Below are 24,500 nucleotides of genomic sequence, written 5' to 3'. Positions count from 1 at the left end.
AAGGAGGCCCTAAGCCTTGAGGTCCATGACCGGGCAGGCTTGGGCTTTTTTTAGGCCCATCAGATTGCACCGGACGTGCCATGCCGGGTCGGACTGGACCCGGGCCTATATATTGAAATTGCGCCCTATTAGGCTCGGCTCAATTAGGTCCACTCACTACTCGGTGTAATACAACTTTCCATGCTACCGACCATTCCTAGTGCAAGTGGCAAAGAATTTAATGATTGGTATCCGAGGTCTCAAGTTCGAATTCTAGTTAATTCACATTTCCAAACTAGAAAAAAAAACAACAACAAAAATTACACCACTCCTTACACAACTTATCTCGGGTCACGATATATAAAGCGGCGGGAGCACGCGAGATGTGAGCCGTTATCATGCTCTTCGCCGCCGTCTTAAGGGGCCGCGTCCGCATGCGCCCCCGACTCTCCCCAACAACTCCGTCTCCTCTACTCCCTCTCCGCTCCCCACTCCTCCGAAGCCCTAACCGTAGTCCTAACCCTAATACCCTCCTCCCCCTCCGAAACCCTAGCCCCTACGCAAACCCTAGCAACCTCGGAGCCATGAAGGGCGGGGTCTACGTCCCGCCCATCCCCCGCCTCCGCTCCGTCATCGCCTCCGCCAACGGCTCCCTCGCCGAGCCGCCACGATCCGCCTCCGCCGCCGACTCCGACTGGCGCGACGGCGGCGGCGGCCGGAGCGCCGTGCGCCGCAGCTCGCCGGGCGGCGCCGGCGACGGGTTCCCGTACTTCCGGCAGCAGAGCGCGCATTACGCGCGGTCCGCGTACGACGACTGCTCGGACGACGACTCCGATCGGGATTGGGAGTGCTCCGCGGGTGCCAACAAGGTCGGTTTCATCTCCTCCGTGTCCGTTTCGTTTCGTAGTGTTTAAGGAAGTCGCCTAGGAATGGGAATTTTGGATTCATTGTAAGATGGATTGACACAAAAATCTTGAATTTGTACAACTTTCCAATCCGGGGATTTGGGACTTGATGGTGGTATACTTTAAGTCGGTGGGAAAAAGCATGGCAAATTTTCGTAGTAATTTCACATTCGAAAGAGTCTGCATGTTAGTTCCAATTGGTTAATGGCTCTCTTGTACTCTGTTCCAATAGGTTTGAATTTCATACATAAGAATGTCAGTTTTTACTAAAACACTATTTGCTGAACTCTAGTAAAATTCATTTATAGATCACCTAAATTGGTGATTCATACCGTTGATTTTGATTAGTATTATCAAACTATATATAAAAAAAATATTTTGTGATTAGATGCCTTTTATCTATGGAACGTTCGTCGCAAAATGAACAAGATGTGAAACATTTCTGTTAAGATTGTCTAATGAGGCATCCGACTAGAAACTCTATGCAATCTATGATGTTTTTTTACTTTTCGAAACCCTTAAGAACAAAATGTATAGCATTTTGGTACTTTTGGAGCAATGACATTTGCTAACTCTTGTATTGGCTATTAAGTTAATCCAGTTTCAATACATTCGGATTGGAAGTGGTTCTTATTGGTGGGTTTTTCCTATGTAACTTAGTCAGGAATGTAGGAAGTTTTATCTCTGTCTTGAATTGTGCATTATGTGTGCAACTAAGAAGATATTCAGATCTGTAGAACTTATGAGAACATGTCGTGAGGCTCTGGTGGATATTAGCTTGTGATGGGAAATGCTTTTGCTTCTTTTTGCCCCCATCACGATCGATCTCCTCACTTTATATAGATTAATGTTTTCACCAATTTTGATATGTTTTTACTCTTTTGAGTTTGTTTTGTGATTGTTTTTGTTCTTTTGATGATCCTATTAGGGTTCTTCTACTCTTGACAATGTTGATGAATGGAAGTGGAAACTAAGCATGCTTTTGCGAAATGAAAGTGAGCAAGAAGTGGTATCAAGGGAGAGAAAGGACAGACGTGACTATGAACAACTTGCAGCATTAGCTGATAGGATGGGCTTGTACAGGTACCCTTGTGTTTCCTTTCTTTTGTCTAAAATCTAACATGTAAGCATAATTTCCAGTAATTTATTGTTCCTCATTTTGATAATTGTATGTTTACTATTGCTTTCAGCCGCCAGTATGCGAAAGTGGTGGTTTTTAGTAAGTTGCCTCTTCCTAACTACAGATCGGATCTTGATGAGAAAAGACCACAAAGAGAGGTAAGCCCAACTGACGATTTACTTTTTAATGCTATTTTCTACCATATTTCTTTAGTGCCTGTTTGTTTGGCTTGTGGAATGATTTCTCCACTTTGGTAAGAATATCTAGGAGAAGCTTCAATCTAAAGCTTTTACTTCTGTGCAAGAATAAGATGTGGCAGGATAAATAATGGGAATGTTGTCAATGGTTTGTCCAATAGTTCTACTCAAACGACATTTGTGTGCAAAAGCTCCAGCTAGGCAAAAAGGTCCTTGGCCAAATGTACTACCTGATAACCTCTAGAGTGCAAGTTGAGGAATTTGGGGGACGGTGGAATATAATTTGCGTAATTGTTCTTAAGAAGCTCTTCTTATGTGGCATCTAAACTTTGTAGGTGTCTATTCCTGGTGGGTTGCACAGAGAAGTTGATAGTTTGCTGAGAGAATACCTTGTCCGAAAGCACGCAAACCGTGGGTGCTTGTCTAGTGTTCCCTTTTCAAGGTCAAGCAGCTCCGACAGTTTCGCCACTGATGAAGGCCTTTTCGACCGCCCTGACCCTCAGACTTCCACTAGTGTTGTTATGGAAAAAATTCTACGAAGAAGAAGTTTGCAACTGCGTAATCAGCAACAGGCTTGGCAGGTTTGTCTGGTTTTAGGCAATATTATCTTCGATAGGCTTACTGCTGTCTATTTTTATCTACCTAGTTATATAGTCATAATGATAGATTTAAAGATACTTAGCATGAAACCTATTATGTAGATAAAAGTCATTTAGACTTCTAACTTCCCTGCTGTTCCAGCATTGTGAAGCAGTTTATATAATTGACTTAGTTTTCTTCCGGCTGCCACTGATTAGTTCTTCCTTTCTAAGCTGAGATGCCTGCCTTAGTTTTATATCTGCCTGGTAGAATTTTACATTTGGCAAGTTATTTTTGCCACATCCAGATGTTTCTTTGCCTTGGTCTATACTCTATCCTATGAGGTTGATTACGTAATCATTTACTGATCTATTGTGTGCTAAAATTGTCTAAATATGTCTTTGTTTCCGCACCAATTTTATTTCCTGGAATAATTGTGCTCAAGTAATTTTGGTCTTTTATTATGACCATAAAATGAGAGCGCGAGTGATTCTTGACAAGTTTTGTTCTTCTGTAGGAATCATCAGAAGGTCAAAAGATGCTAGAATTTCGACGAAGTCTTCCTGCTTTTAAAGAAAGAGAAGCATTGTTAGAAGCTGTATCTCAGAATCAGGTCTTGTTCTTATGATAATTATTATTATTTTTTTCTGAACTCAATGTCTAGCTATCTTTCTTTTTGGTGCAATTTCTTTATATATTTCTCTATATGGCTGCATTTAGCATTTATCATTAGGCTTTTTCAATGTCATTATTTTAATAGACATGGTAAATTGCATGCAAATCTTCTTCGAGTTCTTTTTCTCTCACTTTTCATGGATTAATTATTGTGTATTGTGCAAATTTCTGCTTACGTGCAGTTTATGAGGTTTAAGGTGCGTTTTCGGTCTGCTTCATGTTTGAATTTCTGTTGTCTCTTCTTATACTTTAACCTATTACAATAAGTCGGTAACCAACTCTTGGTAATGTACAATGGCTTTTGTGATGTAATCTTAATCAAGACGAATACTCATTATTAGACATGTCTACTCATTTGCGATTCTTTTCCTGATTATTTATATAACAACAGCCTTTTCTCTTTTTTGTCTAAGGATTTCTTTCAATGTTTATCCTTTTTTTTTTTTTTTTTCCCTGAACTATATACTAATTTTCAGCAAAGTTTCTTTTTTTGTGATTCTGATAGTTTTAAAGCACCTTTGGCCTTTCTATGAAACAATAATAATGTCAATATCCCTTTGGTTCCGCAGGTGATTGTTGTTTCAGGTGAAACAGGATGTGGGAAGACAACCCAACTACCTCAGTACATCTTAGAATCCGAGATTGATGCTGCTCGTGGAGCTACCTGCAGTATCATCTGTACTCAGCCGAGACGAATATCTGCGATGGCTGTTTCTGAAAGAGTTGCTGCTGAAAGAGGAGAAAAGTTGGGTGAATCTGTGAGTTTTCTTTCACCCTTAGTACTCTGAAAGGATCATTACCCTGTTATACTTCCTCTGAAGTAGGGATTTTGGGAGCAAGTATTTGGAGGTTGCCCTAATTTAGACTTTAATATAGTTACATATACATGCCTTTAAAATTTATCCGCCTGCATATCTATATCCTTTCAAAATCTGAATTTCTTATATATCCTTTAAAACCTTTATTTTTATTTTTTTTTACATTTATACCTGCATAATGAGAAAAATGCTCCAGTTTAAAAAATATTCTAGTGCATAACCAATTTCCCTCCCTGACATGGACCGATGGACGGTTTTCCATCTTATGATAAGGCTATTTTTGAAAGAAGCTGCACTTTCAAGGAGTGTATATGATTTTGTTGGTATATATGTATGTAAAAAGTCTCTTAAGCACTTGCATGAAGTGACTGCTCTTTAGATCCCAATTTGCAACTGTGTTGTTGCTACTTTTTCCCCAGTGCTAAGTAATGTTTTTTTTTCTCCTGAAAGCGATATTTCGTTATGTTGTTGTAGTTTTATGACTTACATGCCACTTTTTATAAATGCCTTTCGTGTATCTAATTATTGTAGGTTGGCTATAAAGTTCGATTAGAAGGTATGAAAGGGAGGGATACTCGCCTGTTGTTCTGCACCACAGGAATCCTCTTAAGGAGATTGCTTGTGGACAGAAATTTGAAAGGCGTAACCCATGTTGTTGTAGATGAAATTCATGAACGTGGCATGAATGAAGGTTCTCCTGCTCTGCTCTAAAACAAAAGTTATTCCATTTTTTTTTTTGGTGAATTTGAAAAGATTGGTCAGCTTATTTTTTCATTGACTTGTTGCCAGATTTCCTTCTTATTGTTCTGAAAGACCTCCTTCCGCGTCGGCCTGAACTTCGACTCATACTAATGAGTGCAACTCTCAATGCTGAGCTATTTTCTTCCTACTTTGGTGGGGCTCCAATGATACACATACCTGTGAGTACATGAGCCTAGTGTTTGCATAGTTAACTCCGTAACTTTTGCGTAGTTATTCATCCTTTTCTTGCATTCCTAATTATGTACTTTCGGGGTTCATATTTCCAATATCGTTTTCTTCTGAACTTCCGCATGATTTTTCGGTATTGAGTGTATTGACATCTCTTACTCAGGCATCTTTTTTGGGAATGGTTTGTTTTCTCTTTGACCTTATGCATAATGGATAACATAAACTGATTCTATTCTCACAATCGATTCTTAGTTGGTAAGCGTTATTTAGTGAAATGTCAGATCGGAAGGCTGCAAGGGGTCATTCATTTCATGAATCCTAACATTCCACGGGTGCTCTACATAATCTGTACAAAATGGCAGGATAGTCACGGTGTAACTTGGGCATAAGGAACTTAAAGGGAAGTGATGACAGTGTTCTTGATGCCTGACCCGTAAGCATCTTACAGTATCGTGGGGTAGGGGTTTTGTCATTCCTCTATCTGATGGAAATGAGATTCTTTCTGTCCTTATTAGGAAGAAGCCATAATCCCCATACAACCCTCCCAACCTGAGTTGCACTGTGACAGTCTTGTCATTTCAAATAGAAAATTTAGTGTGTTCCCAGAGTGCAGTAATCTAGGAAAACTGGAATCTTCAGCATGATGAATTCCTTGATAGAGATGGAAAGGACCAGTAGAGGGAATAAGAGAATAAAGTAGAAGAAAAAACGACGGCAGAAGAGAGAGAAAGAAGTAGACAGTAGTTGTAGAGCAGGAGGAAAAGTCTTCAAGCCGAAGAGTGGAAAGTAAGTGGTAAGAAAAGAGACGGAATCTTGGGATTTAACTAAATCACTTTATGAAATGGTTTTCTAAATGCAATTTCAACAGTCCCAATTTACCTGGCCTTTGAATTGGCTGAAACCTCCAAGAGAGATATCTAGATATTCAAAAGTACATGGAAATTTGCAAGTTGATTAAGAAAAATTTTGATCAACAACTGTATAATGACATTAGATATTTTCCTAGTATTTTTACCATGTTTAAATGAATGTTTAAAGCTTTGTCATCATTGAAGCCATGTGTAGGAAGAGGTATGTGAAAGTTTGTTAACTCTTCTCTTGGCAAATGATACTTTTCCTGGAATAAAAGATGATATGTCCTGGAGTTTCGCTAATATTTTTCTTATGTTGGCCATCTGTTGCTGCTCATTTCTGCTTCGGCATCTTAAGATGAACTGTGCTTTTATAGAGCTTCCTATAGAAAACTGCTTTATTATCTTATATTCTTTGCCTTTTGGTTAAGAATGTACCACAGAACAGTTTGATGCTTGCCTTCCTCCTATGGCATTACTTTGTGTACACTAGGTTAAAGTTCTTATGCAATTTATTGATAAATAAGATGATTTTGATTATGTCAGCATTTTTATAATGTGCAGTAATGGTTGTCACATGATTGGAAATCATGAAGTCCTTTTTCTTGTGCGTCATTAGATATCTATATTACAACTTAAAATTGATCTTCATAGAAAAGTTACATCGCAGTTTTGTTTTTGTCTAAAAGATCCTTTATGTCTCCTCCTTCCTTACATAGTAACCCATGTATCAGCAACAGTTAATTTATTAAAATATTACTTTAATTGGTTGTGATTGTATAGATAAGTTTATTGATCTTGTCTGCAGCCTCCTGTTCAGAACTTTTCTTAACTTCTTACACTCGGATTATCTGATGAAAACCAGTGCTCTTAACTTTCTGATAAAAATGTTTTGATCGTTTAGAATGTCCTGTTATAGATTTCTCTTTTGATCAGATGAAGTATTTTTCACCTTTTATAAATTTATATAATGTTGTTTGTTCCAAGTGTATTTAGTTAAAAACCACCTTGTTTAGCTGAAATGCCTTTTCCTTTGCTCTTGCATGAAACGTTAGCTGTATCTTTTAGATGTGATATTTCTTTTTTTTTTTCTTGGTTGTATTGCAGGGTTTTACCTACCCTGTTCGAACTCAATTTTTGGAGAATGTGCTCGAAATAACAGGACACAGATTGACACCTTACAATCAGATCGATGACTATGGACAAGAAAAAAGTTGGAAAATGCAAAAACAAGCTCTGAGGAAGAGGAAGAGCCAGATTGCATCTGTTGTTGAAGTATGGAAAAGTCTTACTAATCTTAAATAGTAAAACCGTTCCTTATAAATGATTATGTTTCGAACTTCTGTTATAACAGGATGCACTGGAAGCTGCTGATTTTAGGGACTATAGTTCGAGGACTCGTGAATCACTAGGATGCTGGAACCCAGATTCAATAGGGTTTAACTTGATAGAGAGCGTTTTATGTCATATATGTAGAAAAGAAAGACCTGGTGCTATTTTGGTGTTTATGACTGGGTGGGATGACATTAATTCTCTAAAAGAGCAATTGCAAGCTAATCCGCTTCTTGGGGATCCTACCAAGGTTTTGCTACTTGCATGTCATGGTTCCATGGCTAGCTCAGAGCAGGTACACTGTTACCTCCATGAATCTACAGCTATTGATTTTGTGCATCTATTTATTTCATCTTGTTTGTGCCACTAGTATTCTGAGAGTGGCTCTTGATGCATGTGTGAACATTATTATTATTATTTTTTCGGATTCTGCTTCTGGACTTGGCTTTAGATCCTCATGTAGTATTAAAATGTTTGATATGTTCGTTATGCTGTAAGATCATAATTTTATGTAATGATCAAATTTGGCCTACCGTCTACTTATGGGTGAATTGTTATGTGGTTGAATTCATAAAACCTCAGAGAAATATATACTTTGTGCCTTACACAAAAAGGTTCGTTCTTGCGAGGTTTCCAGCGAAGAACTTTTTGTCATTTTCAGTTTACTTCAAGGATTGCCCATGCCGTCCTGCGCCGTACCGTGCCGAGGCTGTGCTGGTATGTGGCACGTGGTCATGCTGGCACCGTCTCGACAAAATGGTTTGTTTTGGATTTTTAGAAATCTTTTTGAGTTTTGTTTAGGTAAATAGTTTTATAAAAGTTTTTCCATACGTAAAATATGTAGATCTTGTAAATCTACTTACATTTGGAGCAATTATTAAGCTCCATTGCATAATAAGACCGACTTTAGGTAAATAAAATACAAATAAGAAGATTTTCTCCAATTTCTTTTATCATTTTAGATCTAGTGTATTTACCCATGATAGTGTTTTCCTACAAAATTTTTTTCAGTTATGATTTTGGTTTTGGTTTCATGTATATACTTTCATAATAAATATAAAATATATTTTTTTAGTTATTATGATGTTTATGACTCTATTTCTAGTAAATAGTGCGAGATATAATATAGAAAATATTTTTGCAATCATTAGAGATATAAGAACACTCTAGGAAACTAATTTTTCATGATAATTTAATAAAAAAATCTACGCCAATGTGTACCAAAGTGCTCGTGGCGTGCCACTAGCACAGGGGGCATGCAGACATTGGCACGTTCCAGGCCGCTGTGCCGTGCACCATCGGCATGGTCTGTGCTATTGGCACGACAATCCTTTGTTTACTTATATGTTGTTTTGATTCAAGGCCAACTCTATTTCCAACGGGAAATTGTACGAAGTTTGCTGATTCAATTTTAGTGCTTCAGCCATCTATCATGCATACTGACTAGTGTTTTCACTTGTTAGAATCTTATAGCTTATAATTTACATGCTACTATCTTGACTATAACCTTGAGCAGTTTGGGTCTATTTTTCCAATCTGACCTGAAGAACATAATGTAAATCCGTACAATTGAGAAGATGGGATTGGACTCTGTTTGTTAATGCTATAAGGCAGTGTAGTTGGATATTTTGAAGGCAAAGCATGAGTTACAAAATTATACTTGGTATGCTTGTGAAGACTGGCTAAACAATTTTTATTGTTTGACATTGTTGGAGGTGCAACTGCTTTGAAATTGGTTGCTAATGTTTCTTTCTAATGGATTAGTTATTGCCAACTTCCAGGCTAATCGGGAACTATTTTCATGCAAACATTGTCGATCTTTCTCATGTTTCATATATGTCCTTTCTTTATTCAAGATGCTCTCTTTTTGTATATATTTTTTAAATTCTTTTTACCATTAAACTTTTCTGCCTTTTATCCATATTATGTCCCTGATTGTATCTATTTTTTAATGTAATGCAGAAACTGATATTTGTAAAGCCTGAAGATGGTGTGCGGAAGATTGTTCTTGCCACCAATTTGGCTGAGACTAGTATCACGATTAATGATGTTGTGTTTGTTGTTGATTGCGGAAAGGCAAAAGAGACATCCTATGATGCATTGAATAATACCCCTTGTTTGCTTCCTACATGGATCTCCAAGGCTTCAGCTCGACAAGTAACAAACTATATCTAACTACTATCTTTTCATTCTGAGTCTTAGGTCTCCCATACATACATAGAGCAGAAACTTTCTAATGAAATTAGATAGTTGAAGGTGGTTCGTTGGGTTTATTCAATGTGTTTCATTATCTATGGTTGTTCACTATGCAGAGGAGAGGAAGAGCTGGCCGTGTTCAGCCTGGAGAGTGTTACCATCTTTATCCACGATGTGTATATGAAGCATTTGCTGATTACCAACTGCCAGAGCTTTTAAGAACACCGTTACAGTCCCTCTGTTTGCAAATAAAAAGTTTGCGGCTTGGAAGCATCTCGGAATTTTTATCTAGAGCATTACAGTCGCCAGAATCACTATCGGTATCATCAGCGCCTTTCTTCTGTACTTCTTTATATCCGTCTTAATGGTCCAAGTAATTGAACATGTAGTCTGCCTAATCATTGCAGGTACAAAATGCCATTGAATATCTAAAAATAATAGGTGCACTGGATGAGAATGAGGAGTTAACTCTTCTAGGTACTGTAATTCTCTTTTCCCAGTGCTTACTCATTAATACCTGACCCATATTTGCCTTAACCTTTTCAAATGTGCATTAACAGCAATTTAATGCATCTAATACTTAACAGGTCGACACTTGTCAATGCTTCCGGTGGAACCTAAGTTAGGGAAGATGCTCATTCATGGGGCTATTTTTAACTGCCTTGATCCTGTGCTAACAGTTGTCGCTGGCCTGAGTGTGAGGGATCCATTTTTGACTCCATTTGACAAGAAGGATGTAAGTGCAAATTTTTTCAATTGCTTATTTACCAATCTTTAGTAGTGTTATCTGCTTTCTCTCTCCCTCCCTCTCTTTCTCACTCTCATAGTAAAGCTTAGTTCCATCTGTTATCCAGTTACAGTAGCACAAATATCGCTGGTGAACACTCATTTAGCGGGATCCCAACAAATATTTAATATTTGAAATCTCTTTGCTAACATTCTGACTTATTCTAATTTTGGGAATTATGGAATTGTACACCTTGAGCAGCGAGGAAACTCCATAGAATAGTGGAAGTAAAAACATATGAAGTGTCGCGCCATAATGTCGGAATAGTAAAGGTTCTAAGATTCCTTCACTGACTTCTTGGGTAGGCAATGGGAGTTTCGAACTAAATTCTTTTTGGGGAGTATTCTCACCATTGATAATTTCTTGTGAAGAGCTAGCTTTTTAACATTTGATTCTTGTTTTGCTTTAGTCCCTACCAACTTTTGCATTTTGAGACTTGAATTTCTTAGTGTAACGGAATGCTAACGGATAGGGATCTCAGAAAGGTCAATATTAATTTGTTATAACGCTGAGCCTAAACAAGAAGTTCAAGGTAGAGGCTACATGATGTTTAGTATGTAATTTCAATTTCAACAAATTTGCTTCTTTACCTGTTCTTCTTACTTGGTTTTGATTCTCTTTTATGTTGAGAATACCTTTATTTAAACTATATAATCTTAGTCTTCCTGCTCCATGCAGCTTGCAGATTCTGCGAAAGCCCAGTTCTCTTGCAGAGACTACAGCGACCATCTCGCTTTGATTCGAGCATTCGATGGTTGGAAAGACGCTGAAAGAGATCATTCTGGATATGAGTACTGCTGGAAGAATTTCCTCTCTGCTCAAACGATGAAAGCCATCGATTCACTTAGAAAGCAGTTTCACTTTCTGCTTAAGGATACTGGTTTGGTTGATGAAGGTTTTAGTGCGAGCAATAAGTGGAGTAATGATGAGAATCTCATCCGTGCAGTAATTTGCACGGGCTTGTATCCTGGTGTTTGCTCAGTTATGGTGAGTTCTCTCTCTAACATTTGTGTGAATTTTACCCACCGTTTTCACAGTTGTAGAAAAATAATAGAGTTTTCCCGTAAGCACATGCCTGCAAAGTCATTTATCCTCTTATGTACCCTGCAAAATGTTTTATTTACATACTTACCTCAATTTGTGAGGAGCTTGGTTTTGTACCTAAAAAGCTTTTTGAAGAGTGGCAGTTTTGTAATTTTGGAAGGCAAATGTGAGAAATGGAGTTTTGTAGGCTCAAACACATTAAATCAGTTTAAATCTTCAGTCTGGAGACCTTTTCTGATCTCTGCTTTTAATTCTTTATTAACTATTCAGTCAAATGCCATTTCCTATGTAGCATATGGCAAAATTGTCAGTAATTGTTCCGCTGGTATTGCTGCTTTGATGCTTTTGGCAAAGTGATACTAGAATGCCTGCATTGAACTTTCTTGTATACTAGAAACACTCATATTTGCTGAATTGGAACTTTGCAGAATAAAGAGAAGTCGATATCTTTGAAAACAATGGAGGATGGGCAAGTTATGCTTTACTCGGTAAGTCAACTTCCTATTTCTGAGATCATCTTAATCCTCTGTTAACTGCAGCAGTGGTGTCTTCCACTTGAACTTTAGTGCATTTTGAGATGCCGCCCAAACATTTAACATGACATAAACCAAGGATTTAGGTATTGTGGTACGGGATCATGCCGAGAACATGGTGGAATATGTCACAAATTACCTGTGTGTGGACACACTATATATTCTAATTGCCTATATATATATTTTTTGGTACCAATATATATATATATATATATATATATTAAATTTTTTGCACTTTAGCAAGATAGCTACTAGCTAATTTCAAAGAAAAGATGATGTTGAGTCGTGCCATTGACACGGAGGTCGTATTGTGCCGATATTTTGGTGGCACGATACGGGCACATTGGGCACGGTCCATGCCAATTGGAACTTAAAACCTTGCATAAAACTACCTGAGCAAAATGATTGTGTCGCCAAAAAAAAAAAGAAAAAGAAAGCCCACTTCTAGACGTGGCTATGTTCTACGAATCAGATTGTTTAGGGGGTTTTATGTCATTTTCATCGTTTGACAGATGATCTCAAATTGTGCTGAAGTTAAAGTGGGTCAAGGAGCATTTTGCCTTCTAAATTTCTACTTAACATTTTATTGTAATTAGTTAATAATTATCTTGTGTCTTCTCTTCTCTTTGTATCAGAATTCTGTCAATGGTAGGGAAGCTAGGATTCCGTACCCATGGTTAGTGTTCAATGAGAAGGTGAAAGTAAATTCAGTATTTCTTCGGGACTCAACAGCAATATCTGATTCTGTGCTGCTGCTCTTTGGAGGGAATATTTCACGAGGGGGACTAGTAAGTTTTTCTTGAACTAATATTAATGAATATCAATTGCTACGAATGTAGATTTTTTTTTTTTAAAGAAAAACCTATTTTTGACTGTTTTATTTGGTTTCATAATATTTTTTTTTTCTTTACAGGATGGGCATCTGAAAATGTTGGGTGGTTACTTGGAATTCTTCATGAAACCTGACCTAGCCTCAACTTATCTGAACCTCAAGAGCGAACTCAACGAATTAATCCAGAGCAAAGTAAGTACGCCACTAAGTTTGTGACATCACTGCTTATTTCCAGTGAATGCATTTTTTATTAAAATAAATCATTAAATTGTAAGTGCCTATTAGACCTGGCTTCTGGAATTACCTCTACTTCAGAAAGCATATACTTTCAAAAACTGGAGTCAAAATACAAAAGTCTGGTGTTTTTGCTGCAGCAGGAAGCTGAAATGGCTTTCAATTTCAATGCTTCTTATTTAGGAAGAGATCTTTCATGATATTTTTTATCAAAAAAAGTGTTAATGCTTCTTCAAATAGTTCTATTATAAATAACACTTTTGCAGAAGTTCCAACTTGCCAAACTAGCAGACTAAAGGACATTCCACTATTCTTGCCGTTGGCTTGTTGATTTTTTATCAATTAGGGCAAATTTTGCCCCCAATTAAGATAAAGTATTCCTGAATTATTTTTCTTTTCCTTGTCAACAGCTGCTAAACCCTAGAATGGACATCCAAACCAGCGAGGAGCTCCTTTCGGCCATCCGTTTGCTGGTCACTGAGGACCCATGCAGCGGTCGGTTCATCTTCGGTCGCCAGGAACTTAAACCCGAGAAAGCAAAAACACTTCTCTCGGTAAAATCTGGTAGTGGTAGTGGTGGTGGTGGTGATAATCCTAAAAGCCAGCTTCAGACCCTGCTAACCCGGGCCGGGCACGACAACCCGGCCTACAAAACCAAACAGCTCAAGAACAGCCTGTTCCGAGCCACCGTTGAGTTCAATGGGATGCAGTTTGTCGGGCAGCCCTGCGGCAACAAGAAGCTCGCGGAGAAGGAGGCGGCTTCCGAGGCTCTTGAGTGGCTCATGGGCGGCGCTTCATCCGGCTCGCGAGATGTCGATCACATGTCCGTGCTGCTCAAATCTCGCAAGAAGAGGCATCACCGGAGGACTTGATAAACGGAAAAAAAAATGGAAGACCATTTGATTTAAATGCATAGATTGACAATAGATAGGAAACAAACTACATGAAGCAGCTCCGTAGATAAGCATTTTTTGGTCGCGCCTGATAATTTTACGGGGTGAGGAAATGTGGTTGTTGTATTGGTTGGGGACACCAAAGATAGTAAAAGAAAGGTGCGGTTGGGGAAATACTTGTTTGTGTTGTACTCCTAAGAATCGGTACTATTGCGAAAGAGCGTACCATGTATGTTTGTAGTCGGAAAGGCGACGGAGGCCCTTTGTATCATACGCGACCTCTCCTCTTCATGTGCTTATTTTGCTCATGGGGGAGCATCCTATTTTTATACTGTCCATACCTTTTACCAACAAGTTTACCACTAGTATCGTACACCTCTCTTGATGTTGTTTCTTTCCTTATTTTTCCGGTCCGTTCTCGGCTTTTGTGTTTTCTTTTCAACTGGCTGTGTTTGGTTCGTAATTGGAACCAGAATCTGAGGCTGATTCTGAAGAGGTCGGTATCGTAATGGGAACGACCGCTTCTGTTTGTTTCGTTTACGAGTGCAGTAAATGGAATGACTGATGAATCAGGAGATCTGACGAGTCCGATTCCGCTTTTGAATGAGAACGGAAGTGCGATTTTCTTTTGTTCCGAGAGTAGCCACAAGTTGTACTGGAATAACACTTGTGTAGAAGCTACAGATACTCAAACCTGCCACAAATTGATGTACAAGCTTGATCATAATGATGTGCAATCTTGTTTTTTTGAGTGCATGCAGTTTGCTACATCAGCAGAATAGCGTGCCGTGTTGTCAATCTGAGTAGCTTCTAGAATGACTTCTCTATTTTGACAAATAGCAGCCAGAATTGTACAACCAAGTGTTTGGGTCTTCATTACAGCGCGATTATCTTAAAGATCACGCTAATTTGAGCTTCTGTGCGGAAAGCTATTTAGTTAGGGTTGGGTTTAACTCTTCCTTAGTTTTAATGGGTTGGTTCCTTAGTTTTAGTAGGGTCCTCATGGGACAGTGATAGATGGTAACTTTTGTGGGAATCATTCAAGCGGTGGAATTGTCAAACTAATCTTTCATCACTATTTTAACATCTGAGCGCTGAACGTGATGAACGATAGATTTTATGATGTGGAGATGATTCTCATAAAATTTGACTACTGAATATGATGATGATGATGATGATAAACAATAAATTTGACAACCCCATTTGTTCTCTCAACGCTTCCAATCGTTTTCTGGAGAAGCTCCAAACTTTTTATTTACCACATGTTTGCTTACAATTTGTTACAGCAGAAAAGTTACTCAGGTGGAATACTAGTTGGTGGAAAGTCATTTTCACTTTGTTAGTGTTGGCATTTTTAGGAGCTTGCGAGGAAAAGCGCTTTCCCACCTTTTTTCTTCATATCTCAATTGCACTGATATTTCAAATCTTCTTATTGACTTTTAAACAACAGAAATTCTATGATAGTGTTTGCAAAATTTTTGCTAGTCTTAAAAGTAATTAGAAATTTATAGGGATTATTCATACCGTGAGCTAGATTGTCAAATTTATCGTTTATCACTATTTTAAGATTCGAGTATTGAATATGATGAATGATAGATTTGACGATCTCATCGTGGAGATGATTCTTATAATCTTTCTTGGTTCATTTGAAAGGAAGGAAAAAATTTATGCCTACCATCCACACGACAAGATTGTCAAATTCACTGTTTATTACTATTTTAGGATTCATGTGCTGAATGTGACGAAGAATAAGTTTTGGCGATGTCACTGTAGGATGATACTCATAATTATTTTTTGTTTGTTTGGACAGAATTAAAAAAAAGAAATAAATTACACTTTTGGTCCTCAAACTATGAGGCGCGTGATGAACAGCGAATACGATGATCTTATCGTGAATATAATAATTCTCATAAAGCTTTTGTCTCTTAAAGTTCCTCTTATCTTTTCCGCGTTCCAGAAGCGCTAAACTTTTCTATTTACCAAAAGTTTATTTACAATTTGTGTATAAACAAAAATAATTATTGATGCCTACACCTAGTTGGTGAAAAGTCGTTTTGCTTTGCAGTGTTGGCATTTTGAGGAGCTGCAGGAAAAAGCACTTTCTTATCTTTTCTCTTCATGTCTCTATTGCACTAATATTAAATATCTTCTCATTGACTTTGCAACAAGAGAACCAAAAAAGAGACGGATTTTCTATGATAGTTCTAAATATATCTATAAAGTTGGTGTAATGCATGTAACTTTGGTAGTGGATTTGGAGCAGTTTGAAAGAGATAGATACATAACAAAAAAAAAAAAAAAAAAAAAAAAAAATCTACATAAAACGAAATCACTTTTCCAAATTGTGGAGATTTAACGTACCACCTAACTCAAATGGCGTGTGGAGCGCTCCTTCATGTCCTTTTATTTTTCTTTTTTTTCAAAAACTATATTAAAATAAATGTAAGGCACTTCAAACATTTTATAGTACCGACATTTTGGTGCTATAGTCTCCTTTTTTTTATTTTAGGTTGGTCAATTTGATTAAAACTGATATAGAATATTTAAAGTTCTTGAAAATAAATTTTTATATTTTTTTCGACATTATTTATTTTATGATTAAACTATTTTAAAATTGTCAATTTTTAGCGACTATTATGGCCAGTTTATAGTTTAACAATGTAGAAGAATCTAAATTTATTCAAATTTTGACAGAAAATATTTTAAAATATCTAGATCAATGTCAGTATCTTTGATCTTAAATTCGAAAATTTTATCATCAAATTTTAAAGATTTTTCAATTTTTACCGTTTAATTTAGTATGATTTATTTACTAAGTAAACGATGTCGAAAAAAATTAAAATTTTATTTTCTAAAAACTACATTACATATATACCCTAGATTATGTTTAATAGTGTTGATTGTTGATTCAAATACCTTAAGATCGAAAACGAGACTATAATACCGGAGCTCCGATAGATAGTACAGTAGCCTCATTCATTAAAATAAAACTTAATTTATATGTTATTAAGTTATATATCTTTTAACATAAGTTAAAACTTAATTATAAAGGTTTCAAAATGAAGATTTAAGCCGTTGCGTAAAATTTGTAAATATAAAAATTTGAGAATTTTTTTTAATATTTTTACGTCTAAATTAAGATTCATCCAATAGTAGCGGAATAAAATTGGACTTCATGTTTGTGTAAAACTTATATAAGTTACTAATATATATGCTACTTGATCTCTGTTTTTAAAAAACACCTCTATAAAATTGATAAATGAGATAAAATATTGATATTTGATTTATTAAATTTTAATGCAGGAATTTAACTAATCCAGTTGCATGATGAGAATTTGAATTTACGATTCCTAAAAAGGCAAAAACGTATACAGCTTAGCTGAACAATGAATCATTTTGATCTACTATCTAATTTTTTTCAAAAAATTAATTTTGCTACTCAGTTTTTTAATTTATTCGATTTGAGTCGGTCGACGACGACGCACATTTTAACTTCAAAATTTAAGCTAATTTTCTTACTTCAATAAATTCATAGTTATGAAAATTATACAAAGTATATATAAATTAAATATGCAAAGAGAATGATATACTTAAATTTTGAAATGAAAATGCCGTAGACTGATTCAAATCAAGCAAATTGAAAGATAGGGTATATAGTAAAATTTAAAATTTTGAAAGATTAAATAGCTGATTCAAAATAATTTATAATTTAGATAAATTCTGTATATTTTTATATAAAAAAAATAAAATAAATAATTTAGAACTGACTCTCATGCCACGCGTGTAACGCGACCTGACTCAAAAATGTATTTAATATTTATGACCACTTTCTTTCACTGCATCTCCATTCAAAATTTTTGTCCTTGTTACACGCAAGGACAAGACATGCTAACAGGTTATTAAAGATACCTACATTAAATTCCTCTTTATTAGTATTTAATTAAGAGGATAGTTGAATAGTGATTATGTGACTTTAAATTATTGTTCCAGCAATTTTGTACATCTTTGTCTACGAGACTCTTGAGCGCAATTTTCGCAAAATACATTACAGCATTGTAGTACATTTTTCACAGAATAAGTAATAATGTAATTAAATTGAAGTAGATCACTGATCTTAGAACACTGTACCTAGTTGGTATTTGATTTCAAAAAACAGTAATTTGTTGAACTTTTAGATTCAGAAGACTCATTTTACAACCACAGAAAAGAATAAAAAAAATTAGTTTTCAAATGTCCCACTGGAATCATACAACACAGCTGTTTGAAAAAACACATACTTGTTTCCGTAATAGTGGTTTTTTTTTTTTTTTTTTTTTTTTTTTTTGGTCCCAATCTTTGTTTCCGACAAGCAAAGTCATTTTAGTTTTTGGCTATAGTAAAACTTACAAAATTTCACTGACCGTTTCTAAAGCAAGTGGCAAAAAATTTGGTGGTTGGTATCCGAGACCCAAGGTCGAATCCTAGTTGATTTACATTTCCAGCTAAGTTTATTTTTAAATGAAATAAACGAAGCAGGTAGCGTGCTACCTATCTCTCAAAACAAAAAAATACAGAATTTCTCAATTTGTTTAATTAATATGCTGCTGCTTTTTGGAGTTGAGAACTTACTTTAGAAGTTGAGTGCCCTTAGAACAAAGGCGGAAAAGATTTAGTTCATTGGGTGCAAAAATATCAAAAAAGATTCGAGAAAGAAAAAAAAAAAAACACACACACAATATTACGTGGTTCGGCTACTGGTCTATATCTACGGGCGAAGACGGAGCCGAGACTTCCATTATAATCAAAATGTTGTACAATATATGTCTCTCTCGCAAAATTCTAATCCCAAAAATACACCCATACTCCTTCTCATCTGCCACACCAAATCAACGGAATAAATGATATATTTATAGTAGTAGCTAAATTCTAATATGATTAGAAATACAAATTCACTAGGATTATAAATATTTAAATTACATTAGGAATAATTTAAACTTAACTTAATAGGATAATCAAAACAGAATAAGATTAGAAAATTTTGCGGTTTTAGAATTCGAGACGTACCTAGCAAGCGTTTTAAGGGGTGTTTGGTTGCATGTATTTCCAACTGCATTGTACTTGAAAATGCATGCATCTATTAATTTTTTGTTTGGTTTGGTATAGTTAGACCCAACTACTACAGTTGTATCTGCACGAGAAGGACCAACTGCAGCAGTTGAGCCGGAGTCGGTTCACCCATTAAAAAAAATAAACAAAGTGTGATTTTTTTCTTCAAACACTTTTTTTTATTTTATTTTTTCCAAAAATACATATTCATGAAATCTGATAGGATTTAGTAATATGTGTTAGGGTCAATAATTTTTTTTTTCTACGCTTCTTATTTTTCAGTATGCTAGTTTAATAATATCTTAATTTTTATTTTGACCAAATTTATAATATATTCATATTTAAAATTTATTAAATTTATACATAATTTTATAATATATAAATTATATATAAATATAAAAGTCTTAATTAATAATTAAAATATAATTATGTTATGCTCAGAATAGATAATCTCACCTTTCTATCTAAAAATTGACAGAATTTACAAATACAAATCTTAACTGCAGATTACCAAACAAAAGAAATATAACTGCAGCAGTTGCAATTGTATAAAATCAAACAGACTAGATATAATTTTGACTGCAGTATTTACAACTGCATGTACTTTCAACTATACTGTTTTTGTAATTACATCCAATCAAATGCATTGCGAAAATGCATGTACTTTCAACTGACCGTCCTTAGAGCAAGTGGCAAAGGGTTTGATGGTTGGTACTTGAGACCCAAGTTCGAATCCTAGTTGATTCATATTTTCAGCTAAATTTATTTCTAAATGAAATAAACGAAGCGGGTAACGTGCTACTTATCTCTCAAAAAAAAAAAAAAAAATTACATCCAATCAAATGGCCCCTAAGAGTTTTTAACTTTCATGCTGGGTAGTTTTAACCTTTTTCTGTCCCAAAACTTCGAGTTTTGATACGAGAAAACTCATTTTAGTTTTCCATTGCAGCAAAAACTCTAGACCTTTTGTTTATCAAATGTACGCGTTGCTGCTTTTTGGAGTTGAGAATGTACCTCAGAAGCTGTGCATTCTAAGAGGTTTTAACTTTTAACATTTTTACCATGAACCCTACCTGGTCCATGCTTGGTAATTGTCAAATTTTAAAATCAATTATGTGGTGTCTCTGTTGGTGCAGGAGTGGGCCAAGAATGCCACCCTCAATTATTGGATACTTAACTATTCATGAGGCAACTTTTTGATTGAACTCACATGAATTGAGCTCTCAATGGTGGTCCAAGTAACAAGTTGTGAAAGGGGAAGAACTTTACCTTTATTTATATATGCAGTTAAGAAACCTCATGGTGATGGAGATAGGCCAAGTAATTTATCCTAGAAAGGTCCATTAATCCCAAATGTTATTAAAAAGATTGTGTACGTGACGTCCCAATAGTCCCAAATTCATTTGTTAGTAAAGAGATTGTGCGTGGATATCTAATAACTAAGCTCGATCTCTGGTAGTAAAAACTAATAACTGGATCTTATCGTTACATATGCAATTTGACTGAAAGTGGTAAATATCATACCAATAGCCGTACATGATGACCGAAGTTGATGTTGGACATGTTGCGACAAGCGCATAAACAGAAATGAAAAATGACGAACGTGAAATAGACAAACTACAAACAGAAAATAAAATGAGTACACAAATTTGCATGAAAAATATTTTGCAGAAAAAAATTATGGGCAAATTAAGGAGAAGAGAACTTCACTATGTAAAAAAAAAATAAAAAATACAATTTTTAGAGGATTACAGTACGCTTCATCGCGCTTAGGCCAAAAGAGGAGAAGAAAATTTCTTCACGGATTCTTCTTAATGGGTCAGATTCGAGCCCTTCGCTACTCACCATAGATATTTATTTTTGCTTCACAATTTATTTTTTCAAAAAAAATCTGCCGCATGCATTGCGAAACTGTCAACGAAGATCGGGGGTCTAAAATTAAAGTCGATAGCCAAATTTCAAGACACCTTTAACAGGATCTGATACGATCTTACCTAAAAAGATTGAGCTGATACAAAAACTACAAAGGAATACCTTTAACATCATGTATAAGTACGTTAATTTGGCATAAGATTCCCTAATGTTTCCATTCATAGAAGCTAGGTGGATGAGCTACCACTACCAAAGCTTTGCTGTGTAGTTGATTCCAAGTGCATATACAGCTAAAGACCCAGCTGTATGAGATGGTCCCACAAAACCCTAATTACAAGGGTGATGAGGAGCAAATATTGCAGGGAACATAGTGGTAGAGGACAATCAAGTCTTATCTCATTGAAAGGGACTTCAATGGGGTTGGTAAGCTATTATAAGTGGCCTTCTAACTCTTACAAAAGAGCTTACATGCATGCATCTAGAGAGTTTTTCTCCTTATTAGAGTATTTTGATCATGGGTAAACTTCAAATTGTCCCCGCCTGGTTTAGCTCATTTTCACTTCGCCATTCTGTGGCTAAAAAAAGTTTTACTTTGACACCTTATAATGTTTTTAAATATCTTCTACTTTGCCATCCTATTTTATGTATAATATAAAGTGAAATCTTTTGAATTACATGATGATAAAGTAAAAATAAGCTAAATCATAGGATAGCAATTTGAAGTTTACCCTTAATTGTTATGATAGTGGAATGTCAAAAGAAAAAAACAAAAAAAATGGTAGTAGAATGTTGTGATTGAAATTGGGGGAAAAGATTAAATTGGGGATGTGTGCAATGCTTTGGTTTGTGTGACCTATGTATATCTAAGTTTATAAAAAAAACTAATTTGAGGCTAACTAGGTTGCATTCTCATCAGTGTTGCACATGAGAAGTTATTATTGTACATTGTGATTAAGTGTTACTTTTCTAAGCTAGGTTGCAAACTTTATTCAAATCAAGTGTTCATTACTTTGATTTGAATTATTTTTCTAAATTAAAGTTCAAGAAAGTTGTTAGCGATTAAAGAAAAAAAATTGATCGTTTGACTTATACAAAATTATATACATATTACTACAGAATTTTCTGTACAAATATCTAAAAAGTGTAATTTTTTTTTTATCGTATTGTAAAACTAATTAGAATATACTTTTCGTTCATTGAAACTTTTGCATCCGTAACAACCGAGAAGCTACCAAAAACTTCACGTAACAATTCTTTTCTAAACAATCTTGTTGAAAATAGTTACTCTAATCAAGCAAACCCCTAATAATATTGATAGAATAACAAGACAAATTGGTATTAAAGTGGAATGGTACAACCTAGTCTTAGGATATAAAGAGGATTTCATGTGGATATAGGTGTGCCAGCTAATTAACCCATATTGCTTGCACAATGTTTTTGAAGCTATATATGAAGTTGTCAAAGTTTTACTCATTCATAGTTTGATTATTTTAACACTGATTAACTTGGTCCTACTCTTCTTAAGAAATGTTATCATGGATCAGTTGCTACATTACATGGAGAAAAATCATTCACCAACATGTATTCTTTACTCATTATCCACATGACCATGTCCCATTCCTTGGCAAGAAGAGGTTGGACATTTTCTTTAATACAGTGGGCGGAAAAAAAAAAGAAATTCCTCGAAAGCTATAATAAGAAAAATACTTTTGCTTATTTATTCCTAACTACTATTCAAAATTTTCAAATTTATTCTTAAATTACCAAAACACCCATGTGTATTGAAGGACATTTGAAAGGATTTTGAAAATTAATAAGTACATTTTAGTCAACAAGGGATATTTAGATATTTTTGAAGTTTCTGAAGGTATATTAGATACTATCCCGCAGTGTTTGGTTGGGGGATAGAGATAGAGATAGTCCCTTATACCCTCCTTTATACCAAAACGCTAATTTTTTACTCGAGAACAGTAGTTCTCGATTACCTATAATAATCGGTTATAACTATTCCGACCAACACCTCCATTTTCTATATAAAACTATCTAATATTTTTCTTATTTCATATTATCTATTCAAACACTATTTTTCTTATCCCCGAAAATAACCCAATTTTCATCCAAACGCTATTTTTCTTATTCCCATATTTGTACCTATCCCTGTAATAGCTAGTTCTTATTTATACTCGAACCAAATGGTATATATATATATATATATATATATATATAGTGTAGAGCTACTATGCTATTGGAAGTATAAAATAGTTGTTACTTCCGATTTTTTAGTCATTGGATTAAAAATTCTACGATTGGAATGATAGCGGTCTCCTTAGGGTTGAATGGTCCCCCTAGGATTGAGTGGTCTTTATTGGTTAATAATATTAATCCAATGAAAAGAAATGATCAGTGAGGTTGATCTATGGGCTAAAAAAATAACTTAAATAAAAAAAATTTGAAAACTAAGAGGTCTATGTCAAAATGGCCTACATTAATTTGGGGTCGTCTCTCCATACATTATTTTTTACCTAAAAAGAAATGAACGAAGGTTAAAAATACATGTGTTTATTGAAAGAAAATATAAAATTAAAATAGTATTCTAATTAATAGTCAAAGTTAGAGGACCCTAGATTTGGGTTGCTTCTTCCACGAGATCTCTATGGATTTTTGTAATGTTCTTAAGAAGACTTTGAAATAGTCAAAAAAAAAAAAAAAAAAGAGGAAAAAATATCCCTTTCCAAGCAACAACAATATGGATGCTTGCAAAAATAGGTTAAGGTTGCTTTAATACTAGTACATAAGGCTCATGTGTCCTTTCATATAGGTTACTGTGGTACACATTATTGTATAAATAAATTAAAATATTCAATGAATTAGCATATGCTAGAAGTGTTTAAATTTACATGCTCAAACTATATATTGAATTGGATGAATTCTAACAAGATAAAAATTTACATTATTTATCTGAACTATATGCTATTTTGAATCAGCAACTTGGTCTTTTAAAATTTTGATTTTACTGCTTGACCTTTAAATTTATTTGATTTCAGCTAGACAACGATATTTTGAATTCAAATTTTAACCTAATTAATTATTTTAATAAATTTATAGTTGGAAGAATGGTATGAAATGTTCTAATTAAATATGTAAACATAAGTGATGCATTCAAAATTGACATCAAGATGCCATCGACTAACTCAAATTAAATAAAATTAAAATATTAAATTTGATAATCGAATCAAAATGGTTTGCATAAATATGTCACATTCTTAGGCCATTATGCTTTGCATAAATATGTCACATTCTTAGGCCACTATGCTTATACTGTGTCAACTCTATTTAAGTACAATTTAGATGAGGTCAAAAACAACATTTGGTTTTGAGTTTTCTCTCTTTCACAACATTAAAATCCAAATCCACTTGTACTAATCATAGCAAAGCCTAATTGACTGCATACATATATGGTGTGATTGTATTAAAAAAAAAAAATCTAGGGTTCCAAACCTAGTGTGAGCCAAAAAAAAAAAAGAGAAGAAGATAAGTTTTAGAGTTTTGATTGCACCTAATAATTAAAAACCACAAATATTAAAGTTTATTGTAACATGTATTTAAAAATGGAAGAGAAAAAGCTACAAATCTAACGG

General features: G+C 35.0%; 1 protein-coding gene across 1 annotated transcript; it reads left to right on the top strand.

Moving 5' to 3' along the window:
- Positions 355–14,282, top strand: LOC109710227 (DExH-box ATP-dependent RNA helicase DExH3-like). The gene is made up of 19 exons (XM_020232720.1): positions 355–848; positions 1,813–1,967; positions 2,075–2,162; positions 2,537–2,782; positions 3,298–3,393; positions 4,025–4,213; positions 4,805–4,964; positions 5,063–5,193; positions 7,162–7,329; positions 7,409–7,681; positions 9,349–9,543; positions 9,699–9,902; positions 9,990–10,059; positions 10,170–10,318; positions 11,048–11,356; positions 11,842–11,901; positions 12,582–12,734; positions 12,860–12,970; positions 13,423–14,282. Exons 1-19 carry the CDS (start codon positions 378–380, stop codon positions 13,882–13,884), a joined length of 3,690 nt encoding a protein of 1,229 aa, XP_020088309.1. The 5' UTR covers positions 355–377; the 3' UTR covers positions 13,885–14,282.

Source organism: Ananas comosus, linkage group 5 (genome assembly GCF_001540865.1).
Source record: "Ananas comosus cultivar F153 linkage group 5, ASM154086v1, whole genome shotgun sequence".
NCBI classification, from domain to species: domain Eukaryota; kingdom Viridiplantae; phylum Streptophyta; class Magnoliopsida; order Poales; family Bromeliaceae; genus Ananas; species Ananas comosus.
The sequence above is the reverse complement of the archived record's forward strand: the minus strand, read 5'-3'. Positions and strand labels throughout refer to the sequence as shown.